Source organism: Athene noctua, chromosome 16 (assembly GCF_965140245.1).
Source record: "Athene noctua chromosome 16, bAthNoc1.hap1.1, whole genome shotgun sequence".
In the NCBI taxonomy this organism is placed as follows: domain Eukaryota; kingdom Metazoa; phylum Chordata; class Aves; order Strigiformes; family Strigidae; genus Athene; species Athene noctua.
In genome coordinates this window covers 13522811-13548822 of record NC_134052.1, presented here as the reverse complement: position 1 = coordinate 13548822, position 26012 = coordinate 13522811, and the positions used below count along the sequence as shown (strand labels likewise).

The 26012-nt window shown below is 41.9% G+C and overlaps 1 protein-coding gene across 9 annotated transcripts in view; it reads right to left on the bottom strand.

Moving 5' to 3' along the window:
* Positions 1-23757, bottom strand: part of OSBPL2 (oxysterol binding protein like 2) — a 40602-nt gene extending 16845 nt beyond the window's left edge. For 2 of the 9 annotated variants that reach the window (XM_074920192.1, XM_074920201.1), the window contains exons 1-5: positions 23671-23728; positions 22706-22802; positions 8804-8968; positions 1039-1186; positions 720-795 (exon numbers count right to left, since the gene is read on the bottom strand). In XM_074920192.1, the coding sequence (XP_074776293.1) occupies positions 720-795; positions 1039-1186; positions 8804-8840 (261 nt within the window). In that variant the 5' untranslated portion in view covers positions 8841-8968; positions 22706-22802; positions 23671-23728. Of the gene's footprint in view, positions 1-719; positions 796-1038; positions 1187-8803; positions 8969-9575; positions 9629-10331; positions 10577-10790; positions 10830-22705; positions 22803-23068; positions 23346-23670 lie in introns of those variants that run through there. The other 7 variants (XM_074920194.1, XM_074920193.1, XM_074920198.1 and 4 more) reach the window with 7 other exon arrangements.
* Between the last annotated feature and the right edge of the window lie 2255 nt (positions 23758-26012).

Sequence of the window (26012 nt, the reverse complement as noted above, 5' to 3'; positions counted from 1 at the left end):
GCAGCTATGGCAGCAAGGCCCTCCAGTGTAGAACATCATTTTCATTCCTAATAAGAATGAAGTAATCAAAACTGTAACTGAGTTCTTAAAGGATTAAAAGGAAACAGCAGTGATGACCAATAATGATGCAAGCAGCGGAGTCATTTAACACAGAGCAATGTAAAGGCCTGTGTGTCTGAGTCCAAGAACAAATCTTGTGACCCAATTACATCACATCATCAGTGCCCCAAGCCTACGCTGGGCTTTCTAAGAAACTCTTAACAGATTTGAAACTTTTCTATCCCTTCAATCAGACAAAAGCAATTTTTGTTGGCACAAACTGCCTAAATTATGGAGGGGAAGAAAAAAAGAAAAACCCACACCAAGATAAAGCCTTAAATCACCTTTTGCCAAGTAAAGAATAATCAAAAAAAAAGCAGAGAAGAGAGCGTTGTGTTAATCAAACCATATTTGACTATACTTCTAATGGCTTTAGTCCAGTTCTTATAGGACAGCATTAGAAATGCACATGCTCCAACAGCTAAAGGAGGTAAGGAAATAGTGCCGTTAGTAAATGAATGCTGCGATTTAGAGATCTCCAGTTTAAGATTATGTTCCCTACAGGAAAAAAAATGCAAAATGCACCAGGCGTTATTCTGTGTCTTAATGCTTAAACAATAAAATTAACCACTTGAAGTTAGGAGACCTAACATCAGCATGTTTCATTCAAGCTAACTTACCAGTCCAATGCATTTTTTTAATATGCTCCACACACTAAAATCACTTCTAGAAAACATTGGGGCAGGTAATGATGTCCTGTAATTGGAAAAAACAACTGTCATTATCAGCCCCTTAAACAACAAGACACTTTCATTTGTAGGTATTGGAGTAATTTTTAAAGCAAGCAAAGCATTAACTTAGAATCGACATGGGAAGCAAACAATTGAAATGTCTTTTCAGTTCCAGAGAATTAACATCTCCCAATGAGAACGTAATGCCCCAGATAATGAGCCAGCACATACTCACTTCTCATTTACTAGGTAGTACTATTGAGTTTACCTGTGTCTCTTAATTCCATTTTCTTGAATCTCAGTCTCTCCATTATGCTTTCCAGTCCTATTGCTTTGGTGTGGATCTAGATCAAGCATTTCTGCAACTTTATGATTTGCTTCTGAAAAGTCTCCTGAAGAATTGTCAGAATCAAAGCCTGTATTAAAAAAAAAAAAAAAAAAAAATTGCAAGGCAACAGTTTTCTCAGGAACCTTATTATGCCAGAGTGCCACTCACATGATAACTGTCACAGCATAAATACACTTATACCAGGTTATTTTATTGTAAAAAATATCAGAATGAAACCCCTTTATTAAGTGACCTAATTTCCAAGAGTATTTAGAGCCAAGTATTGCATTAGAATCAAGCATTCTCAACTAATTTTTCACACTGCTGAATACAAAAACAATTTAGAATCTTTCAAGATCTTCAGTATTTCCTAATCAGATTAGCTGTATTGTCTCCTCTTCAGAGCTGCAGTGTGATTACAACAATTTTGTTGAGGAAAACTACGTAACTGAAAGACCTTAAAAAATTAATACAACTCCCCTTCACAACTGTCACAGTATCACAACAGAAAGCACTGCTGATCATTCACCGTAGTAGGATCATAGAATGGGTTGGGTTGGAGGCAACCTTAAAGGTCATCCAGTTCCACCCCCCCTGCCCTGGGCAGGGACATCTTCCACTAGCCCAGGTTGCCCAAAGCCCCGTCCAACCTGGCCTTGAACCTTTCCAAGGAGGGGGCAGCCACAGCTTCTCTAGGTTCCAGTGTCTCACCACCCTTACAGTGAAGAGTTTCTTCTAATCTACCCTCTTTCAGTTTAAAAGCCATTACCTCTTGTCCTATCACAACATGCTCTTTGTAAAAAGTCCCTTTCCAGCTTTCTTGTAGGGCCCCTTTAGGTACTGGGAGGCCGCTCTAAGGTCTCCCCAGAACCTTCTCTTCTCCAGCTGAACCCCCCCAACTCTCTCAGCCTGTCCTCACAGGGGGTGCTCCAGCCCCTGAGCATCTTCGTGGCCTCCTCTGGACCTGCTCGAGCAGGTCCGTGTCCTTCTGATGTTGGTGCCCCAGAGCTGGACACAGCACTGCAGGGGGGTCTGAAGAAAGGAGAGTAGAGCAGAAGGGGAGAAACCCCCACCCTCGTCCTGCTGCCCACCCTGCTCTGGGTGCAGCCCAGCACACCGTTGGCTTTCTGGGCTGCAAGCACACGTTGCTGGCTCACAGTCAGTTTTCCATCCACTGACACCCCCAAGTCCTTCTCCTCAGGGCTGCTCTCCATCCACTCCTCGCCCAGCCTGGGTTTGTGCTGGGGATTGCCCCGACCCATGGGCAGGACCTTGCCCTTGGCCTTGCTGAACTCCATGAGGTTTGCCTGTCCCACCTCTCCAGCCTGTCCAGGTCCCTCTGGATGGCACATCCCTTCCCTCCGGGGTGTCACCGCACCACACAGCTCGGGGTCGTCGGTGAACTTGCTGAGGGTGCCTCGATCCCACTGTCCACGTCACCAACAAAGATGTTAACCAGCGCCGGTCCCAACCCCAACCCCCGAGGAACGTCACTTGTCACTGCTCTCCACTGGGACATCAAGACATTGACTGCAACTCTGAGTGTGACCATCCATAAAGGAACATTTTTGTTGAAAATAATTCAGAAAGCATTAAGTCCTTTTTGAGTGCCACAAGTGTCAATTCTTCATCAAGAATCACAAGAAGACTTTCAAGTTTCCAGCTTCCAGAAGTTTCCAGCTTCCAATTTAAGAATCAGAATCCAAAAAGCAACATGAAAACATGTGTATTCACTGGCAAAGGATTCTTGCCACAGTTTTAAGGAATACACTATGATTATTTTTGTATTCCTCTCATTCCAGCTATCACAACCTGGGCAACCGCTTTTCTGTGTGCGGACAGTTACCATCACACTCAGCTACAGCCTACCCGTAACTCCAGCTGTGGGTAAAGAAAGATTCCAAAATATTACAAAGCATCTAAGCACTCTAATGGAGTAAAGAAATCAGTTTTGACAAAGATTATTTCCATTTCAAATAGAGTAGATTTTTGTGATCCTCTGCCATTAACTTTTTAAAAATAGAGAGTATCTATCATAAGTAGTTCTTTAACTTTTCTTTTTGTTAACATCTCCAGCAGACTGCTTTTACTTTATTAGAGCAATTCATGCAAAGCACACATTCAGAAACAAAATGCTGCATTTTTTGAGGGATCAAGACCATGACACTAACCTTCAAAACTGCACAAGGAACTACTTGAACCGATATGATGTTATTTGGTAAACAGCAGGTGTAATGGATGATGTCATGTATTATATTAAACTGTTTCCTACATTTTGATGTCACAAGCATGTAATTATACAGCAATAACCACACCTTAGCAGTCTTAGTACTTAATTGAAAAGTATGATAGTCATATATATATTCAGGTCATTAAAATGAAGACTACCCTGAAACACCCGTCTTCAAAAAAAACCACATGCTTATCTTCAGTCAAGCCACAACTAAGTATTTATAATTTTAAAATGGCAATTCTAACCACATATTAGCTTTTCTTGGAATCTGCTACAGTACAAGGAGATGGAAAAGGCAAGTACTGTAGAGCATAACAAAATAACCTTTACTAGTTTGACTGATGAATTTGGAAAAATCAGATGAGCTCTCTGGTACATGTGCCCTCACCCAGAAAGCCGATCAAGTGCACACAACATAAGGAACAGCATCACATTTAACGGGCACTTCTATGAGATAAATGCACCTAAATATAAAAGTAAATCTTCACGACAGGAATAGTCAACTGGCTTATAAGAGAACAGTTATGAAAATTGTTTCTGGAATTACAGCCTTTACACTGTACCTGAAACCCTGCAAATCCCATCAAATGTTCATTGTTTTTATCCACACTAACCTTTCTGTTTCTCCATGATTCAGAATTGGTTTGCCCTTTTCCTGTACAGTACAATGGGAATTTAGATGCAGGTGTATATATATTATTTATGGACAGCAGTATGTCATTGGTAAGTAAATAAATGCCAATTCAAACAAGTGCCTTGCATACAAACAACAAAAATTAAATCCCTGCTCCAGAAAAATAAGATATATCAAAAGTATAAAGTCCGCTTTGTTAGAGTACACCTCCACCTAATTACTTTAAAAACCAAACCAAACCCACTAGGGTACACAGCTAGATAATCACTAGACTTTCAACTATACTTTTAACCTTAAGTATCAGCTGGTTTGTCTACTACAGACCCATTGAGAAAATTTTAAAGGCTATTTCTCAATGAAGCTCTAAGTAATATGGTTCTATGAAGAACAGAGGAAGTACTGGTCTGGAATAAAACCAGCTTACTGAAATGATCTGTTGTAGTTTTTCTAAGTTACAAAGAGAGCCGTTCTCCAGCTGCCATTAAATTCTTGAACTTGCAAAACTGAGTAGATAAGTTTTAATTACAGGACAGTTTTTAGAGTGAAAAGCCACTGCGAGTGAGGATAAAAATGGGGATTTAAAAGGGGATAGGGGACCACACAGAAATAAAATGTCAAAAATTTGGTTAACCAGAATCCCCAACTTGTGCATATTGAGAGTGAAACAAAAGCTTTTAAAAATACTTAAATTTTCAAAGTCAAATACTTAAGTGCCAACATTAATCTATTTCAAGAGCTTAAAGAAGAGTGACTTGCCAGTAAATCTAGTTTTCTTAGCCTTCTTCTTCCACATCCTGCAAATGAAACAAGTCCACCCAGACTATGCTATACATCCACCTAGGAGGGAGTAGAGAGGTGCACTGTTCTGTGAGTCATGTATGAAGACACAAGACCGCCCCTTTTGTACAGTCAGCAACTTCCTTAAATACTAATTAAGCCTCGTCACTCAAGACGGAAAGGGAATCAAAACAGCAGAGTACTGAGAACCCCGAGACCTAAAAAGGGCATAAGGAATAGGGATAAATACACTGGAAGCATAGACAGTAAGTGAAGCAAGAGGTAAGTTTTTCTTTGCCAGAAGTTACCCTTGTCCACCTTTCAAAAGCAATCCATCCTCACAACACGTAGCCACATTATGCTGCTCTGACAGGAGGCAAGCTGGCCTTTCACGAGATCTGCAGTACTTAAACATTATGGCAGAATCCGCTGATTTGGTTTGATCCAGACATTATGAAAAGACATAAATTTGGCAGCAGATACCTCACTTCCTCTGCCCCAAGTGAAATAAATAGTTTACAGCAAACAACATCCAAGCAATAGGAAACAGAAGGGCAACATCCCCACAAATACAACAGGCTGGATTAACCTCATGGGCACGGAACAGGTTTCCATGGAACTGCAGGTTAATATTTCAAAAAGTAAAACTAAACTATTCATGTTTGTCAAAATAAATTACACTGGTAACTAGCCAAGCATTTTCCTGTGCTGTTGTGAACCTTTCACAAAACACTTTGGTAAATAGATATTTGGCAGAAATAATGAAGGATACAGTTCCGACAGAGCAGAACCTGATGGCACACTGTCTTTAATAGGTCTGTGATGAGATTAATAAACCCAAGGTGACACAGGCTGGGAGGCCAGTGATCAAAGCTGTACGCTCCCCATCTCACATAAAATTTCAAAGAATGTGAAATTCATCCAAGGATTGACCACTTTACCTGATCCAGTCTCAGAAAAGACTACCTCTTGTTTTGAGAAAAAGCAGATGCTGTGCTGTCAAGAATTAACTGAGACCACAGGTAACATTCCCAAGAGATTCCCAAGGGGAGTACTCATTCATGAAGTAAAGATGTCAAGTGTCCAACTTGCTGATTCAATGCTAATAACCCCTGAAGGCAAAGAAACTTCTCTACGGAAACTCTTTACTGGTCACTAACTCGATTCATCACCTATATAACACAGTCCATCCTGCACATTTACAAGTGTAATCATCATTCAGTCAGGGTCAAACCACGTGCCAGGAGGATGATTCCCAGCCACACAATGTGCAATTCCATCACATGAGCATCTTTTGGATATGATGGGGACAGTGTCAGAAGCAGGAAACTTCTCAAAGAGATGAAATCCACCACAACAAAAAACAGGGTTCTCCTTAGGATAGATTCATGTTCTAGAAGTGGATGTGATCAATTAACAACTACAGAAGATTGTGGCTTCCTCAAGGAGTGAACTCATAGGACCTTAAAGAGGCAGCATACTACCTGGCCTGCCACTGAGACTGCTGCAGAGTTCTAAAGCCTAACTTCCCACAGAGTTCAAGTGCTCTCCTAAGCCTGGTTTGCTACTTACAGGATACAAACCACAGTACCTGGTTACTAAAATCAGTGAACTTGTGGGAACACATTGCAGCTCCCTCTGGGGAAACAAAGGCCCAGGACTCAGAGAGCAAGATGAGAAGAGCATAGTGTACATGCTGTTTTCATCTCAACATGCAGCTAAAACACAGCTGGAGAACATGCTTGTTCCTGGTAGCTGTGTCCCAGTCCTAGACTTAGAGCAGAACAAGTGTGAGTCTAAAGGTGGCTTCTGCCCATCTACTGATCTGACCTAAATGAAGAAGAGTATCCCTGGAAAGCACAGGAGTCTGTCAAGGGAGTTTCATTTTTTTAACCAAAATTTGGAACCCCAAATCCTGAAGTTTTCTCTGTGGAACCTGAAAGTTCACCTTGGCCCAGAAAGGACCTTGATTCTGAACTTGATCTCCTAGAAGTTCTGGGTCTACATCTACCATGTTCAGTCCATCCAAAAACTAAGATAGGCAGGCATAACCAGGACACGTTAGAACCTAAAATATTCAGCAAAGCACTGTCTGCAAGACACAGTTCATGGTGCTAACAGGAGCAAAGAGTTGCTACAGGCATCAGCAGTTGGAGAACATGAATGCAGAAAGACCTATTTACAGTTGTTCTTAGCATCACACTTATGCATGACTTAGACAAGACACAGCTACAAAGAACTAGGTCTAGACTTCACTAGGTTTGTGCAAGTAATCTGTCAAACTGTCACCATCTTCTAAAGCATCTAGCTGGAGAAAGAGATTAAGCACCTGTGTTTAAAGACAATCCCAAGAGAGAAAGAATCTGAAACAAACTATTCCAAATTTAGCAGTCCTCTTAAACCAAGTACCTGTGGGGCACGCTCCAGGGCAACATATATAAGGGGAAAAAAGTTCAACCTCATTAAGTTTCTGGAGTGGCTGCTGCAGACCAAACACCTTCCATCAGAAGAGGGCTATGCTGAAAGCCTATAAAGACACCGGATCATTTTTGCTTAGAAACTTCTCTCCTGCCATCACACTCCTCCATGTGAAACAATGAGTAGGACAGGACGAGGAGTGCTCACAGAACGGATGCACAACATCCCACTTCTGAGCAGAGCCAGCCAAGACCAAGGTACAGCAACATCTCCTTTACAGAAGTCATTACAACTTGAGCACCCGCAGGGAGACTCAACCTTTTGAGCTTGAGGAGAAAAGAGGATGAAAGAGGGTAAAACCAGAGTGTTCAAATATGGATGACCCAAACACAGAGGGCTGTGTATTTCTGCAGCAAGAGACAAAGGAATGCATCAATATCAAAGCTGTACCACACAGACCTCATACTTAAGAGGCACATTTCTGTTCACCTTTTTCAGTGGGAAAAAAAAAAATCTAGTTCATTTATGGCCATGGTCCTGAAATTCAAAGATTACTAAAAATATACAGGAACAATTCATTGTGTTTTCAGTATTTTTATGGTACAATGATTTGATTTTACAGATGAACTCTGAGTACTAGCCCCTATCCCTCCTAGCTAGCGTGAATGCAACCCGAATTTCCTTCTCTTCTCCATGACATAGTTGTGACAAGTCCTATACAATCCACTGTCAGTCACATCATTTCACCCAGCCCCCTGTTTACTACTCATGAATTTCCAGCCAACCATGTCTAAGTCTACCTTACCCACTTGTATCTGCCACGCCACATTCCCTCAGCTTTTGTGCTTCCCATTATTCTCTTTTCATTCCCATGATTCTGCATTAAGCACTCTGCACTCACCATTGTCAGCATTTCCCATTTCACCTCTATTACGGGATTTCTGAGGAGACGTTTAAGTGGAAGACTTTAAAATTGTTTGAGGTCTTTGAAATGATTTTTTTTTTTTTTAATTAAAACACTAAGCATTTTATTTCACCACTAGAACCATGTAAAGCTCTTATAAATAACCATTCATCCTTATGAGTTCAAAGAAAAGTACTATTCGATACACTGCTCAAGTGTGAAGTGATTCATGTTTGCTTTTCAAGAAACAACATTGGATTGCAAAGACTTTTGGCTCCCTAGCCTGAAAGCATACTTTTACAGTAATTTGTTTCTGACTAGAAACACATTTTCTACTTCAATTCTTCAGGATAAGTTTTCCATTAAAATAAAGAAACGAATAAAATAACAATAAAAATAGCCCACGGAAGATACTTCACCTTCCAAAGGGTCTTAAAAGCATTACTTCTCAAGCTGCTATTAAATTACCTGCATTTTACAGAAAATGAAAGCAAGACTTGGCCACTAAAGGACTGTTAACAGTGATAAAATGATAGCCAGCATTAAGCTTTAATTTCCAGGTCTGAACCTGAATTATAATTCTTCCTCTCTTCTTCGCTGAAGATAGTGCTGCAAGTTTTACCAACACTGGTTTACTTTTTATTTATTTATTAACAGCAATATATCACTAGCCCCTCACCACACACACAATGCGTTTTATAGCTTTCTATTTTTTCTTGGCACTGTGCCTGTCACTCACCCGTAACGGCATCATAGAACTCTTCTTCACTATTCATCCTTCAGTGTGAAATCTCTGTACAGCCAATCCAGCTTCCTCTAATGCATCGTTGAACTTGATTTAGAGATTAAGTAGCTGTGTGCTGTTGAAGCCTTATTTTGCAAATACCCAGCTGCTTCAGATGATCTATTTGACAAGACAGGGAAACAGAATCAGCAACTTCCACATTTCTTATATGCACAAACATGCACACTTGACAAATACTAATTTTCCTATTTATTCCCATGGTAAAAGATGGATTTTTGCATTCATAAGTAAACAGCCTTCTTTGATACCAAAGTCATTCTGAAGACAAGTACTACCTACCACAAGAAGAGCTCATGTACTATGCCACACTCTATATAAATACATCATATACACTACTGTAAAATATATCTTATTTACTGCAAGTTACATTTCAGGAAAATACAGCTAGAAGGAACAGAGAACTGAAGGAAGATACAGCTGGCAAAACAAAAGTTCTCTTCATCAAAAGGATTAGCTTTACCGCATCCTTAACCGAGAAAGCTAGGAACAAGAAAAAGAACCTTGTATCTCAAAATCTCACGGTTGCATAAAAATGTTGGACCTCACTGTACATCATGCAATTAGTATCTAGTGACCATTAGAGAAGTTTTGTCAGGCTACTGCTATGAAGTCTTGAAACAACTGGAGATTTTTCCCTCTAGAGGGAGAGTGTAAAGAAACAACAAACTTTTTCTCAGTAAAGCCAAGCACACTGCAAATAACTTACAGATTTATGAAGCATTCCAGCTCTACTTTATGGATAGCCTAAATTAGATTTTTTCCAGATGGTTGGCAATGGTGTAACGTAAACATTTTTACTTCACCCAATTTTAGTCTAAGGAGAATAATGAGACAATTTAGCTTCCACTCTTACAAATGTTCATCAGGTACCAATGATGAGCCAAGTACACAGTGATAAACGACAGCATGGCAATGCTACAGATATCTTCTCCAAAACAACCTCAATCTGTCAGTCTCAGTTTTTTATGATCCTTGAAAATCCCACTGCTTTTGTGACAGTAGTTTTTCCAGAGTAATTATAACTTGCACAATTCCATTCCAATTAAGAGAAACAAAGCCAGAAGCCTACTCTACTCCTAGCAGAAGAGCTTGCTATGTCTGAAACCAATTCTTTCTTCCTCTCTGCAAGAAATGAAGAGCAGGAGAAATCATGCAGCTTGAAGTCTTTTTACCTCACTGCCCAGAACAAAAAACTATTTGAATGCCTCACACACATACAGTCCTTCCAAATCTCCATTTAGAAGGAGAAGCTAAAATAGCCTATTTTGAAACTCATCTAAGTTAATGAATGTAGCATTCACCTTGAAGTGTTACATCTGTCAAGGCCAAGTATTTTAGCTTGCCACTTTTCCCTTAGGAACTCCCTATTTCCTTGCCACTATAGCATTTACTATCAAACTCTGCATCATGGTATCTGAGCTTCCACATAATCTTCATCAATTTCTTATTTACAAGTCCTCACCTCCACAAGGACAAGACTTTATACAGCTGCTTCTCTTGACTGTTGCTGCAGTGCTGCTGCAATTGCTCTCAGATGGATGATAGTTTTCTCCCCTCTTTCCTGTGCTGTTATCCAGTCAGAGACCTTTAAAACTTCAACTTTCTTGCTCATCAGCATAAAGTTTCTGACTTATTTTTTTCAAAGTGCTGCATTCTCCTAGGCAAGTCTGGCTGAAGAATTCCAGTGCAAGGCTATCGGCAAGTGCTCTGCTCGCGTAAGGGAAAGGAGCATCAGCTTCACTTCAAAGATACAGGCAGTTCAGGCCACTAGCAACCACACTGCCTCAAAATCAAAGAAAGGGAGAAATCTTCTTAACTAACAATTGGTTCAAGAGCTAGCTCAGATTTCTGGGTGAACTAAGCAGCAGAATTGATAATATTGTTCTAAATCTGTACTGTAAATAGAAGCCAGCATACCTACCCCTGCGTTATCTTGCCTAGGAGAAGCCACACCTTGACTCTGTAAAAAAAAAAAAAAAGTGCTTGTTCATACCAAAGCTGCTGTCAGTCTTAAAAGTTTCTCCAAACTTTCCATCCCCACTAGCAGTATATCTGGAAGGACCCCTTCCAAGGTTTCCAAATAAGTCATATCTTTGCAGAAAATCTGTCCTTGAGGATACAACTATGTAAACCTTTAAACAGGGGCAGAAAGTGGGAATCCAAAGAAAACTGCTGCTACAGAAAACAGGAACTCAACATCTCAGGACAACTGTTCACCCCAGAAGCTGTTATCACCATGCTAGAATGACTCCACTCGTTTGCCAAAAAAGAAATTGTATTAGAGGACTTCTTTATCTCTCCAAGGTGCTGTGTCCTTGAAGATGCAAGACATTTATGGTTTCAATTGTCCACAAGTATTGCATCCTTCCAGCGAAACAATAGCCAGTATTTCCAGATGGAAGCCTGTATATGGACAAGATAGAGCCCTCTCATGATCAGCACTACAATCCCCTCATTTTCTCCATGTTTTCTCGTTTCTTGCATATTCCCTTTTTGTTTAGTCTCTATTTTTCATTGAAACTCTCGCAGCAGGACTATCCTGTTGTTCCATACAGCCCATGTGCTGAGATTCTGTTCTGAAACAGCCTTATAGCTATCTGAAACACATAAAAAGGAAAAAAAAAAAAAAAAAAAAAGAGCTAATCCAAAAGCCACACCCATTCAGTTCAAACGCAAAGAGCAGACTTTACTTTAGTCCCTAATCCAAACACAGGCACATTACACATCAGTTTGCAAGCTCCAGAGATGCTTCAGAACAGTAACTCCAGTATGCTACAGTATTGTATAGAAATAAAAATTATGACATAAAAAACTGTCAGCTGTTTTATTGTTAAGAGCCTTAGAGTAAACAAGGTCATACAGATGAATGCCAGTTTCTCCGCTCCCCCCTCCTGCACTATAACAACTGCATTACAAAAGGACTTGTGAAGTGGAACTACATCACACAGCATGCTGTTCCACTACAAAGATATTGAAGCTTTTCTATACAAATACGAAGTACAAGTGAAGTAACTAGATTCAAATATCTGAGTTAACTGAGAGTTACGCTGTGTTCTCCTGATGAGCACCTCACACCACACCTTAGGCTCACTGTTAGTTGAAAATGAAAAGTTCAGTCGTATTCCCCCTGTAAATTATATACAAGCTTTGTTAACTATTGCCTGAAGAACAAAATACTCGTGGAAGTCACTTTAAATAACAGTCACAAATTCTAAGGTGCTGCTAGAAGGATTTTTAAAAGGATAAAGTAATATACTTTGCATCAGAGTTACACTAGGAATAACTTAACACTCCTATCACTTCTTTTATATTCAGTTCTTTTACTTAGCAGAGATTAACATGAATTTGCATGTAGCTGAACACACAATAACAACAGCATTTAGCTTTCATGAGCCAAAAAGCTAGGATTAAGTCCTTTTCTCTTACTAAAAGCAACAGTAAAAGTTACTTTCAACTAGGTTAAAATGCCAAAAGACAAAAACAGGATGTTTTTTTATTCAGCATTTGTAATCTGCATTTCCTCCTTCGTGTCCACAATGGACCCCAAAAAATTCACTTACACAGTAGCGACTGTAGTTAACAGCTTTTATCAAAATTTCCATTCAAGAAGTGCAATACTCCTGCGTCAGACAGACCTTCAGGAGCTGAGGACCAACTGCCATCCTGGAAAATCTTTCATAAAGCATAAACATCATGTTCACATCTTTCAGTCCTACAGCGCAGAAGAAATATAGAGTATATTTAGTTGTTGGTTTGTTGTTTTTTTTTTTTTTTTACATACATAGTAATCATTAGGAATGTATGAAACAGTTTTCCATACAGGACTTCACTCACTCTTTGTTGTGGAGAACACTATTTCAGCCATTAGGGTTTTCTGGTTTACAGGTTAAAATTCTCTTAGAGGGAGAGCGCTAAGGGGCTGGGCCTGGGTACTCAAGGCACCAACACCCAGAAAGGTGCTTTTGCCTGGGGACTGCAGCCCGGCTGCACCGCCACATTGATGACCGAAGAGAGCCTGTATATAAATCATTTTATAAGGAGGAAAAATCTGCAAGTAGAGACATCTTCAGAGGACTGGAAACGCGTAATTTAACAATGATAACACACCCCTGACCACAAGCAGCCCAGATTTTGTGGTTTACAAGATAAGAGACAAAGCTCATCTATTTCCTCATACGGTAAGGCTATGGATTGGTACATACTAGTTGGATTTATTATGGGATTTGTGTGCATGAATAAAAACTATCACATTTACTTTTATTTTTGTAATAGATTTACTTCCCTACGGGAGATATGCTATTTTTGAAGCTCAAACTGGAAGACAACAGATAAAAACATCCAAAAAAAAAAAGCATAGCACTCATCATAACAGTACAACTTCATAATTGGTTGGTAAATTTGTACTGCAGACTGCATTACCTTATATTTTGCCCTAAGAAATTCTCTCTACTAGGTCGTCCAGAATATTTGCAATATGATTTTACTCTTTGAAACAACATCTAAAGTGAGAGCCAAAGCAATTATCAGAAAACAGTGAAGCCCAACATAATTTATTGAAGCAAGTCTTGAACAAGTTATTTGGGCAGAACCTAGTTTTTCCTAGTCACTCTGCTCATTCGCGTGTCAATGCCCACAATATACAAAACCAGACTAGCAAGAATTAAGCTAAGCATAGCATGCAAAAATCAAAAATTTGTAAGAGCCTCTGGTATCTTCTAACCAAAAGACTACCATCTTGATTCCTCAGAAATAAGCTTCGCTTCTTGGTGATGCTGCAAAACCATCCACTAACAGGTTAAACAAGATATTCTGCTGTCCAGTAACACAATTTATCAATGCAGACAGCAATGCTGAAATAAAAATGCCATGTTCGTCCCAGACAAGAACCCCCAAAACCTGAACAGGTAAGGGACAAAGTCTGGTTTGTACTTTTGTTATTAAAAGGCCTCACCAGCGCTGTACAACTAGTCAAAAGCAGGTTAGTCATTAAAACTCCTTTAAATCCTCACAGTTTATCAGAAAAGGTTCACACATTCCCGTATGCCTGATGACCATGGACAGTCCTCTTCTTAAAGGACACGAGGATGTTTTGCAAAGGCAAAGGACAAAACAAAGAAGCAGCTGCAATAAATACTACAGAAACACAAGGAAATACCTGCACCACATCCATAGCACACCTTGAGATGGGTTCTACAAAGAGGAAGGAATTACTAAGACTGACATACTGCTTTCCAGAAGTACATCTGTCACAGGCAGAGAGCACAAACAGGCTGTTCCTAAACATGCGGGGCACACCAGCGGTCACAACACGTACTAAGATCCAGAGAGGCTCACTCCCAGGAGAAAACATGCTTCTCTCGGTGATCTTTACAGCCTTGATGCAGAGAATGTGACTATTCATACCACCCACACTACAGTGGCAGCTAAGGTCCCATGATGAAGGAAGAACAAAGTCGTAGTGTACCTGTCAATCAGCTGGTTACGAATAATATCAAACAAATTGTTCTGTCAAGCAGTGCTGAACCTGTAACTGACAGTGACACGTATCAGGTGATCTGGCTTCCAGTAACAGGTTTTGCTTTCAGAAGTTTAACTCTACACAGATTGAGGGTCCCCTAGAAGCTCAGAGTCCCCAGCAGTGGAAGGTACAGGGCACTCTTATCCAGAGATACAGTGTCAATAAGATTAGTCCCAAACTTTGCACAGTTCCCACCTATTTTTAACCATTTCGTCTCACTTGAATTTGTTTTTAAAGCCAGGACAACAAAAGTGCGAGACTTTGCAAATCATTTTATAAAGTATCTCATTTGCTCAGAACATTCTATGACGTGTGTGAGCACCTATATGAGGAGGGAGGCCCACACGCCTTGGAAAGAGAGGTTCCACCTTCACAGCTTCCCTCTGAAACCAAAGGTGTGGAGACCCGCTGCCTGCTGAGCAGTCGAAGGCTGCTCTCTGGTGCCTGAACTCTCCACACCGATATGCCAGAGGAGGCTGTGGAGATGAGCTGTAATAGCTCTCCGTAACATCGTTCCATTTGCTTACAGCTCTATCAAGTACTAAAGTTGACATTTCCTATGTCATTTATCTGGATAGGTTCAAACTCCTCAAATCTGTCAGAATGTATGCTTGCTCCTTCTCAAATTCCATTCCTCAACAGACAAAATTAAAAACCCACCTTATGTCGATGTCATAAGGCCCTGGATCCTCAGAATTTATACATCAATTATAGAAATCCAAACACTAGTGCACCTTCAAAACAACCCTTAAGAGTTTAAACATGCAATTAGTATGACTTAGTTAATTCAACATAACTAGTTACTCCATACTAACTTGCTCTATGTTAATCCTCAACAAAGACTCAGCTGGTTAACCAAAAGTTACTCCTCCTTAAAGAAACATTTACATTTCTATAGAAAGGTAAGCATTTATGGCTGGAGTAGCTAATTTGACTGGAATGCGGTTCAGCAAGATCAGTTTTAAAGCCTGGCTGGCTGACTACAGCTGCAGTGTCTTACCCCTCCAGACCTGAAGTTGAAGTTTCACACCATGCAGCACTTCTGGAAAGCCACTGCTTTGTTGACACCATCCTATTACCTCTACAAACCCTGTTTTTTTCGCTCTTAAAACACACGTTCTAGCTCCGTGACACATATGTAAAACACTAGGTCACGTTCGTTATACAGACATTGAATCTACTTGTGAGATCAAGGAGCATTTAAGTAAAACCAACAAGTACGGAAACACTAAGCAGCCATGAAAATAAACTCAGGCGTTCACCAGCATGAGCAGGTAGGGTGTTAAAAGTTCAGTGCACTGGAATTAGAGGGCCACCAAGGAATTAATGAACTAGCACATTCATCAGCTTTTTCACATGTCTGGCAAGGTTTTGCTGGATGTGCACTTCCACAGCAAATTTTAAAATAAATTAAGTTTATTAACTTGAAAAGAGAATACTTGCAAGAAACAAAAAACAAAAAACAAAAAAAAACACCAAAAAAAAAGACACTTGAGCCCTTCCTCACCAAAAAAAAAAAAAGAAAAAAAAAAAAAGAGAACTCTTTCTGTCAAATGTCACATGATAAAAATACTGTACAAGTATTGCCGGGGGAAGATGAGAAGGGGCATATTCCACAAACTCTGAAAAGACACTCAGTTTTCAGGTTTTTGCCTGTGTTTAATGGGTCAAAAGGGCACAAGCTCAACAATAGAAATAGTATTGACAGAATTTAAAATTAGCTTGATACAAAGGAAAATTCATTCGATGGCACATTTAATCCACCTAACAGCATATGTCAATAAAGAACAACTTTTTCATTAGTTTGATATCCTGGGTTCAGGATGCACCTTCTGTCCAGAAAGAGACTCTGAAAGAGCCAGCAGAAGATCAAATATACACACCTTCCATATTCACACTAAAAATAATAAATAAATTTTAAAAAAACCCCACCAAACAACAGTCCTACAGCATGACTGGAGGAGTAAGAGCCAACCCCATCTTCTCTTGAGCTGCCAGCTGAAATAAAACATAGCTGTAGTACTTCAAGGGACAGAAATAAATAGCTTGAACTAGAAGATAAATATTCATGTGTTTTTGTTTCATACGGATCTCCTGAAAGCATCAAACTGCAGTGTTTCATCTCTGAATGAAAGCTTCAGCAAGGATGAATCTTAACTGACTCATGAAATTAGGTTACCAACAACACTGGATCTAAAATCCCTATAAAAACTAGCCAAGAAGTCAATTAAATTGGCAATTTAGATACCTGCTGTAATTATTATGCACTTAAAATCTCTTCAGCTAGAGAACAGCTACACAGATGGCAGAATCCAGAAGAGGATTTTATTTACCAAGTTAGATCTGTTTCTTACTTCAAAGTTTGAACGTAGCAAGCATCTTCCACCAAGATGTCTTGGCAACATGAAACTCACTCCACATCCACAGTAAGAGAAGGGCAACTTCCTTCTCAATGCTGTTAAACCGCAGAGAGGTCTGAGCAAAGGAGATCAGCTGAAGATCTGGCTCACTGTCATTCTTCCATTTCTCTGAGACTGCAGCTATCCCCTACTGAAAGCCTTAACATGGGAGTTATTAAATCCCAAGGGGACAGTCGAGTACCTGTACTGGTCCTGCTGGGATGGTTACATTTCCCTTCTAGCAGCCTGTATAGTGCTGTGCCTTGGATCTGTGACCAAAGCGGGGTTGATAACACACCCATGGGTTTTGTTATTGCTGAAGAGTGCTTACACAGCATCAAGGCTTTCTTTCTCACTCTGCCCCCACAGTGAGCAGGCTGGGGGTGGACCAGAGGTGGGAGGCAACGCAGCCAGGCCAGCTGACCCGGACTGATGAAGGGGATATTCCTGCCATCTACCATCACACTCAGCAATAAAGCCAGAGGGGAGTTTTGCAGGGGTTGTTGTTGCTTGGGGACTGGCTGGACACAGGCGAACTAACAGCAAGTGATTGCTTTTGCATCTCTTTTTTTTTAAGTAAAGGTGGAAGACAAAGCCAAACAGAAATAGTCTTTCTCTCTACCCCCAAGTTTTGTCACTTTTGCCCTTCTAATTCTCTCCCACATTCCACAGAGGGGGGAGTTGTGTGGGGCTCAGCTGCCTGCTGGGGTCAACCCATAACACAACCAGAGCAGCAAAGCATCCTAAGTCCATAGTTTACAAAATCACAGAGTCATCTAGGTTGGAAAAGACCTTGAAGATCCTCCAGTCCAACCATTAAACTCACACTGACCATTCTCAACTCCATCATATCCCTCAGCACTATGTCAACCTGAAAGCTGAACTTAATTTTAAAGCACTTGAAACAACAGCGGCAGCAAACTGAACATCTGAAAATTTAGCTTTGAACACATGAGCCAAACAGATTTTATGGCAGAGAGAATCACGTTCTGTTCTCTCAGGAATACAGATTTTTGGTGATACTTCACAAGAATGAGAGCCAACTGAAACGCCAGAAGTCTGGTTTGCAACTGAGTTTAGACTACAAAATTTCTTTCTGCATCAGAACAAACCACAATAATTGTCCCACATACTAAGTATTACCCCCAGCACAAAGCTACAGTGCTTGCTATCAGAAGTATTATTCATTGAACATAAAAATTGTAAAGATGAGACTGGACAGAAAATACCCTCACAGTATAGTGCCCAGTTACCTATGGAACTGATGGCTAGCCCCAGTTTCACTTCAGCCAAAAATGTTGTTCTACAGCCAAGGATACTGGCTGGCAGAACTTCTACCAAACCTAACAAACAGACCAAGGAAACTTGGTTCCAGCAGATTAATATTTTCTGATGCAGAACACTTCACTGAAATTCACACAGAACTCTGTAAATGTTCTCATTTTTTAACACTATATCAATATCTGAGACATTTCTCCACCTGGGAGCATCTGGTACAGCATTCTTTGGACTTCGTAGCCTTCCTGTGGAAACTATTTCATTCCCCACAACGGTAAAAGATCACAAAATTCTGTTTACATGCCTTCTCTACTCATGATGCATAATGCCAGGTTTGACCATACTGATAAACCAGCTCATTTCTAGCCACACTTAAAAAAAAAATTAGTAATTCAATACTGTATTTTTAAACGAGTTACTTCCTAGCGGTTTTCTGAGGATTTGCTTTATCTTATTTGTAAGAGAAGATCGGAAGTAATCAATAACTCCAAGCACAGTGGCTTGGACATGAGTATCAGTAGCTATGTAATTAATCATTTATGAACACTTCTCTTTGAACCAAAACTTACTTCGAAGGTAAAACGAAGTATGCTTTAATATTTCTCATCATAATGTAACCACCCCTACAAACCAATCACTGAAGTCTACGGATGTAAAGACAATTACAGCATATAGCATCACTGGAGAAAACCCCTAGAACAGTAAAAATAGTTACAGGTTGAAGTTTATAGATCTGCCTACTCAAAGGCAGTTTTCAAGCTTTATTTCTGTGGACCCATTCTCTCCAGGCAGGTGTAGTTTCACATTTCTTCTGTACAAGGTATCTTACAAATCATTTTCATGGAGACTCTTAAACAATTATTATAACAATCATATTGCAAATAAAGCAGGAGGACAACAGCTGAGTAACCTAGTGCAAAGCCTTACAGCACAAAAACCCGTATTTTTAAACCTACTAACGATTCCTCACACACTCAAATACTGCAGCATGAGCTCATGCATACAGTTAGCAGACTGTGTTAAAGAGTTTAAGATGACACCACAAATTTGCAAAAGCTCTTTAGAAAGTCAGAGTTATGCTATGGTTGAATTTCCTTTAAAGCTACATCTATAGTAGGTACCTAATGGATTCCAGTATAAGGGTGTTACTATGTTCCCTGCTGTCAAGAGATTAGGAAAGGGAAAAAAAAACCCAAAAGGATAAACTTTGACTTCTCAAGACAGGACAAGTATCTCTATAGAGTTCGGCTTTAATAAGAATCCACCCAGCTATCTTAGCTCAGTAACATTAACCCACTTGGATAATAAAACAGCACTTATAACTATGTTTAAGACAAAAATAAGACCATGTAAATAAAGTTATTTGCATCTCTAAAGATAGATAGCTTTTTTGTTTCACTATTAAACAACCGTTCAAGTTTCACTGACTTTGTGCAGAACCTAGAAAGAACACACACATGGGGGAGTTGTGCTCCTCTAACAAAGTTCTTGTTTCATCCAGTAAACAAGGATGCTGCTAAATGGACCATTACAAATAGGCTGGCGAGCTAACTTCTCCGTAGCCTTTAACACATACAAGTTTTATAATTGAAAGTTACTAAAAGGATTCTCATTCTCACTTGATTGCACTGACACACTGCAGGGAACATGGTCTACATTGGCCTCTGCCACTTCAGTGGCCAGAGCTGGTGAGGTCTGAAGTGAAGCACAGACACCTCAGAATTCAAATGCTTACCATCTTCAAACCTTCCACATCATCATTACTTTTGAACTATCACTACAATCGAAATCCTGTGAGATATACTAAGAGATTCTTTGGGGAGCCCTTAAAAAAAAGATTACTCAGAAGAGTAAAACTAATGCTAGTAAAAATATAATGAAGTTAATGGAAACACATTTCTTGACAAACATCATAAGCGTGCAAACTTCTTTGCAATACCCCAGAGGTTCACAGCATCCCAAAAGCCACAACCCTTATCTCATTTAAAACTCTGAGCAGCACAGCAAAGGAACTCAAACAGGAATGCTCCTGATCAAGGTTTCCATTCAGCCTAATGCCGAGCACAGATGTTATTTGTCCAATCGAGCAATATAAAGTTTAAGTATTGGACTATAAAACCAAGAGGGCCGAGATTAAAAGGTCCAGATGTATTTCTGCAGCTGCGGGCACAATTCACCTTTTGTGCACACTCCTGCCAGATTATATTATAAACAATCACAGGAAGACAACGCTATCCAGCCTCCTACATTTTCTGAATGGAGGGCTGCTGTAATTTACTAAAAATCTGTCTCATTAAATTACATGCATAATAAAATATACTGAAATAATCTAAAGGATCTGTCTAGACCAGCAAATGAATTTCCAATTGTAACTGTACAAAAAAAATAATCAAGTTTAAGCAAGCTTAGTCTATTCTTGTAACTTATTGATCCTGAAAATTAAGACATTATCTTTGTGCACTGAATCAACAATAAATTTTTGAAGAGTATAACTGAAAGTAACGATAAGCCACATTTGACACATTCTAATTGCTTACTGCTCTCATGCAACTTGCTATTACCAGCCTTTAAGAATACAAAGTAGATAATTACATCATCATATATTCTCCTGCACAGTAATTATTAAGAATTTGAGGATTGAGATGATTTATTTTTTAATTCCAAGTTCTACAGTAGTCTATTCCATAAAATAATTAAAAAACCATAAAAGAATCGATATCATGCATAACCTATTTCTTTTGCAAAAGGAAACGTATCAAAGTCCTATATCTTCCAGGTACAGGGTGACCAACTTACTCATTGTTCTCACTTTCCAATTTATTCAGCTAGGTGGAGAAGTCCCTGTGATCAGTTACATACTCAAACTCAGCAAAAATATTCAAGGTGTATTTCAAGCATATTCTTTGCATGCCTGATTTTGTACATTTCTTTTAAAAAAAAAGATGTTCGAGAACCAAACATTTTAGTTATTTCACAGAGAACAGACAAAACACTAAGCATTTTAAAGCACCATATTAGCATCAGATACAGACATTTCTTACATCTTCGTGACTCAGGTGACAAAACTGAAGCTGAGTGAAAGACTAGAAAAAATGCCAACATGTAAACGGAAGTTCTAGTTATCAAGTAGCATGATGTAATATTGCATTCTTCAAGGACAAGTTACTTCAAATACCAAAGCTAATGAATTATCCGCTTAAAAATTCAGTGTACTTGCATGAGAATCTTGCTTTCAAACAACAACAACAAAAAATCATCTGACTGGCACTACAAACAGTGATTTAAAAATACAGTCTTATCAAAGCAAAAAATCCTGATTGGTATGTTCTCCAGCCAACACTGAAGTAACAGAAAGAGAAGCTTTCCACCTTTGTTCTAGGTCAGCATGTGTGAAGTTCACACAGTAGAATTCCCAAGAAGAAAGACTGAAAGAAATACCGGTTTCAAACATAAAACCTCTCAGCTTAAGCACATACATATCACAGAAAGCAGTAAGAGTATTAAAATCAATTTAAAGAAACCATCCAACAGTGAAAATTACCCTCCATGCTCAGTTACCGAATCAAGTACATTTGCATAGATGTTAGCAAACAAGTAACTATGTGCACAGCAGTGTTTTTCAGTATTGCATCAACTGAAACCTTTAACCCATCTAGTCTTCAACTACTTGCAGGCATAGTTTGCTGTCTGATCATCATTTTCTACACTGAATTTTTGTGTTCTAGGATTATACTGGCATGGCTGAAGAGCTAGTTTTGGAGAAAAATGGCATAGTTATTCCTGGACAGCAGATGTCTCAGTGTTTCCTTCCGAGCACTCCCTGAAGTTACAAGTTCATTATAGGGTGCTGTTGATTCGGGAAAGCAACATTAAGAATCACTCCCGATCTTATCCTAGATTACCCTCAACTTTCTGTCACACGGTCAAACATTTGTATGACCTGACAACTATTTTAAGTAAAGCTATGTTTACAGTAACTGAAAACCCAGAGGGATACTTCGGGGAAAATCACTGCTTGGAATTTCTTGCTTCCATACTAGTTCATCCAGTTCTCCTACTTCCATCCCACAGCACAGTGCTTCATGTTTGGAAGTTACCCAAGTCACTGCTTCCAGAAGTTGCCCTGAGGTTTTAGAAGTCCCAGAGCATATGGTGCAAAGTTTGTTAAGATGATACATATGTGTTTGCCCCCAGATGTCAACATGAACATGGAGTTACTAAACTCTGGAAGGCTAAACTGTAATGGAACAGATTTTTTTCTTGCATGCGTAAGCTTTAAAAAAGGAAACACTGTGAGAAGAGTGGTACAGTAATGCTAATCTACACTGCAGATCTGTGTCTCCCTTTTACTCTTCACTTTTGAAATCTTAAACGAAGGCTGCGTGTTTCAATTGAGAAAATTCACAGTAAAATGAGAGCAGTATCTGCTCGCGTTCAGCATGCTTTGGCAGGTACTTCCGAGGGGAAACACAAGGCCATAGCAGACATAAAAACCAGAAGGCAATTTCAAATCCACATCTGAAATTCTGGCCTGCAAGTGCTGCAGAGTAACAAATCACTTCCAAAAGGAATCCTGAATCCAAACATATAGTACAAACATGATTAATATCCAAATTAAATAAATGGCAACATAATTTATACCTTTGTTACCATGCAGAAGTTCTGGTGGCATGTTATTTAAAAAAAAGCCTTTTTTCCTGCTATTTTTCCCATCTTGCTTGTCTCCCTTTCAGGAGCTCTGTAAGAGAAACATTGAGTAGGTAACTGAAGAACAAAAAAAATACAGCCAAACTCAAATGACTGCTCTCTAGGCTCCAGCTGTGGCCTAAAAGGCCTCTTGAGGCTCCTGTATCGTGCTGAAGCTGAGCTCAACAGTCATCTTGGGAACTGGGTGTTGTAGACTCCTTTGCTAAACTATCAAGCTCCAAAAAGCAATCAGGAAAAAAAAAAAAAAAACCCAAACCTGAAAAATCCCTACACTAGGACTGACAGAGCTCCACTGACCTGCAACCTGGACCCTGCACAGCGATGTCCTTCAGCCCCCACTGCCTGCCCCGTCCCCAGAGACGAGCCTCACGGCTGAGAAAGTGGTTCTGCCACCCAGCCCGCAGCTCGGGGCACCCGAGCTCTGCCGCCTGCGCTGAGACGTGGAGGGGGAACACCGCTTCGATCCAACATGCTGTTGACTCAGCTGCACAGGCCTACGGCTCGCAGCACCCCCAGAAAAGCGAGCGAGTCAAGGATCCCGCGTCCGCCGAGCAAGAGAGCGCAGCGCCCGGGTAACCGCGCTCCCTCGGCCCGGGGACCGCCAGCGCCCGGCCGGGCCGGCCCCCGGGCCCCGGCCAGACTGACAGGACAGCCCGCGGCGCTGAGCAGAGCCGCCGGCGGCCCACCGGGGAGGGGACCCCCGCGCCGGGCTGGGCCGCGCCAGGCCCGGGCGGGGCTGAGGGAGGCGCTCCCGCCCTTCCCTCAGCGGGGGCGCCGCTGCGGCAGGTGGCGGGGAGCCGAGCGCCGTGAGGGGGCGGCCCGGCGGGGAGGGCGGGGAGGGAGAGCGGGGCGGCGCGGGGCCGGGCCCGGCACGGCACGGCACGGCACGGCGGCATTACCTGACACCGCGCTCCCGCGACGACCCCGCCGCAACACCCCCCACCCGGCACCGCTGACACCGAGGCGGAAGTGCGGCCCTCGCAACGGCAGAGTGACGCACGGCCCCACCAATCGCGAAGCGCGGCCTCGCCCCGCCGTCGGCGAAAAGACAAACCAGCTTCTCCGCCCACCGTCCGGAGGCGGGGCCAATATTAATGAAGCGGCGAGCCGCACAGCCCCGGGCCGCACCACCGCCGGGGAGGCCGCTGGCCAATGGTGCGCCTGGGGAGGCGGAGCTATGCAGATGAAGGCGGCACCGGGATCCCCCGCTGCGCGGAGCGGCCTCACCAGGCGCCTTTCGGAGGGGGCAGCGCAGCCTCCGGTGCACGAACGAACGCAGTCGGGCTGCAGCCGGTATGGCCTGGTTGTGCTTTATGGGGCATTTTACTGCCCGTCAGCTGCGGGGCGGAGCTCAGCTCACCGTAACCTATGGAGGACAAAGTGTCCTACTGGCTGAGTGGTGGGGGAGGTAGCAGGTTCCATCACCCAGGAGCTGTGCTCGCGGTGGGGGCGCCCTGGGGTGGGTCCCCGCAGGGCTGTCCGCATCCCGCTGCACACCGGGGAGGGTTGTATGTGCTGCAGCTATTTCCTGACGTGAGTTTAACCAATTTTGTACTTTTATAGCATTGTAGCTAGCTTTGAGGTGTGGCACATGTCATGCGTTGACGTTTTGTCATCCCAGTTGGCTCCAGCATCCTCGCTGTTTCACAAGCTGGTGTCTTTTGAGAATCCCCATTTGCCTGTCCAGCAAGGGGCTGCAGCCAGCGCTGCTGCTCCGAGCAGGTTACTGGACATCTGGAAATCGCAGAGAAATGGCCAACAAACCCATGGGCTGGCAGCTGTTGACTTAAGAGTCATTCCCTGCCAGGAGAAAAGCTGGCAGGTGCCTTTATTTCTCTCACCCTGAACTTGCACTTGTTCAGACACAAGAGGTAACTGGAGGCAAGTTTGTAATAATCCCCTTCGCTTCAGAGTAATTACTGGCGTGCTAAAGCAATTGAGACTATTTGGAGATGTTGATGCAAGTATCAGAACTGACTCAGAAGTTTAAAATTAATTTGACTCATAAAATTTCTCTCAGATGACACCTGTTCTGCTCTTTTTATTTATCCTCTTATTTCTGAGTCTGCAAGGTGTTTTTCTTCACATACACTCAGGCTTCTTCCATGATCAGAGATTTGAAATTCTTTTCTACCCTCCTTCCCTTTTCATACCTGAAAGCTAAGAATCAAATGATATCTCATTGGACCCAGCAACCACAACTTTAAAAGGAAAAAAATAAAAAATATTGCAAAGCATGCACAGAATGAGGTGCTTCAAGAGGCATGGAAGTAGCAAGCATCCATTCTGAGGAGCTAGAAACCAGTCGGTCTGGGTGAAGTACATCCTTATCACTAAGACAGAATGACCCACTGATATAATTGCTGAGGGAGACCCTGTCCTAGGAAATCATATGGGATGTCAGGAGGGTCCAGCACAAAAGTGAACAAAACCCCTTTGGGTATGAAGAGCTGGAGCCCTGAGTAAGGAAGGGAAAAGGAGTGAAGGAGAAAGATGAGTCACAGAAATATTTACCCTCAAAATGATCATCTATCATTGACACATTTCTCACAGAATCCTCTGGTTGGAAAAGCCCTTGCAGCTCCTCCAGCCCAACCATGACCCTCCCCCTGACTGTTCCCAACTCCCCCAGATCCCTCAGCGCTGGCTCAGCCCGACTCTTCAACCCCTCCAGGGATCCCGGGGACTCCCCCCCTGCCCTGGGCAGCCCATTCCAACGCCCAACAGCCCCTTCTGCACAGAAATCCTTCCTCAGAGCCAGCCTGACCCTGCCCTGGGCAGCTTGAGGCCATTCCCTCGGGGCCTGGCGCTGGGGCCTTGGCTCCAGAGACTCATCCCCCCTCTCTGCCCCCTCCTGGCAGGGAGTTGCAGAGGGCCAGGAGGTCTCCCCTCAGCCTCCTCTTCTCCAGACTGAACCCCCCCAGTTCCCCCAGCCGCTCCCCAGCAGACCTGTGCTCCAGACCCTGCCCCAGCTCCGTTGCCCTTCTCTGGCCACGCTCGAGTCATTCAATGGCCTTTTTGGGGTGAGGGGCCCAAAACTGAACCCAGGAATCGAGGTGTGACCTCACCAGTGCAGAGCAAGGGCTCAGATCCCTCCCCTGTCCCTGCTGGCCACATTATTTCTGACACAAGCCAGGATGCCATTGGCCTTCTTGGCCCCCTGGGCACACTGCTGGCTCATTATCACCCCCCCAGGTCCCTCTCTGACTGGCAGCTCTCCAGCCACTCCTCCCCAGGCCTG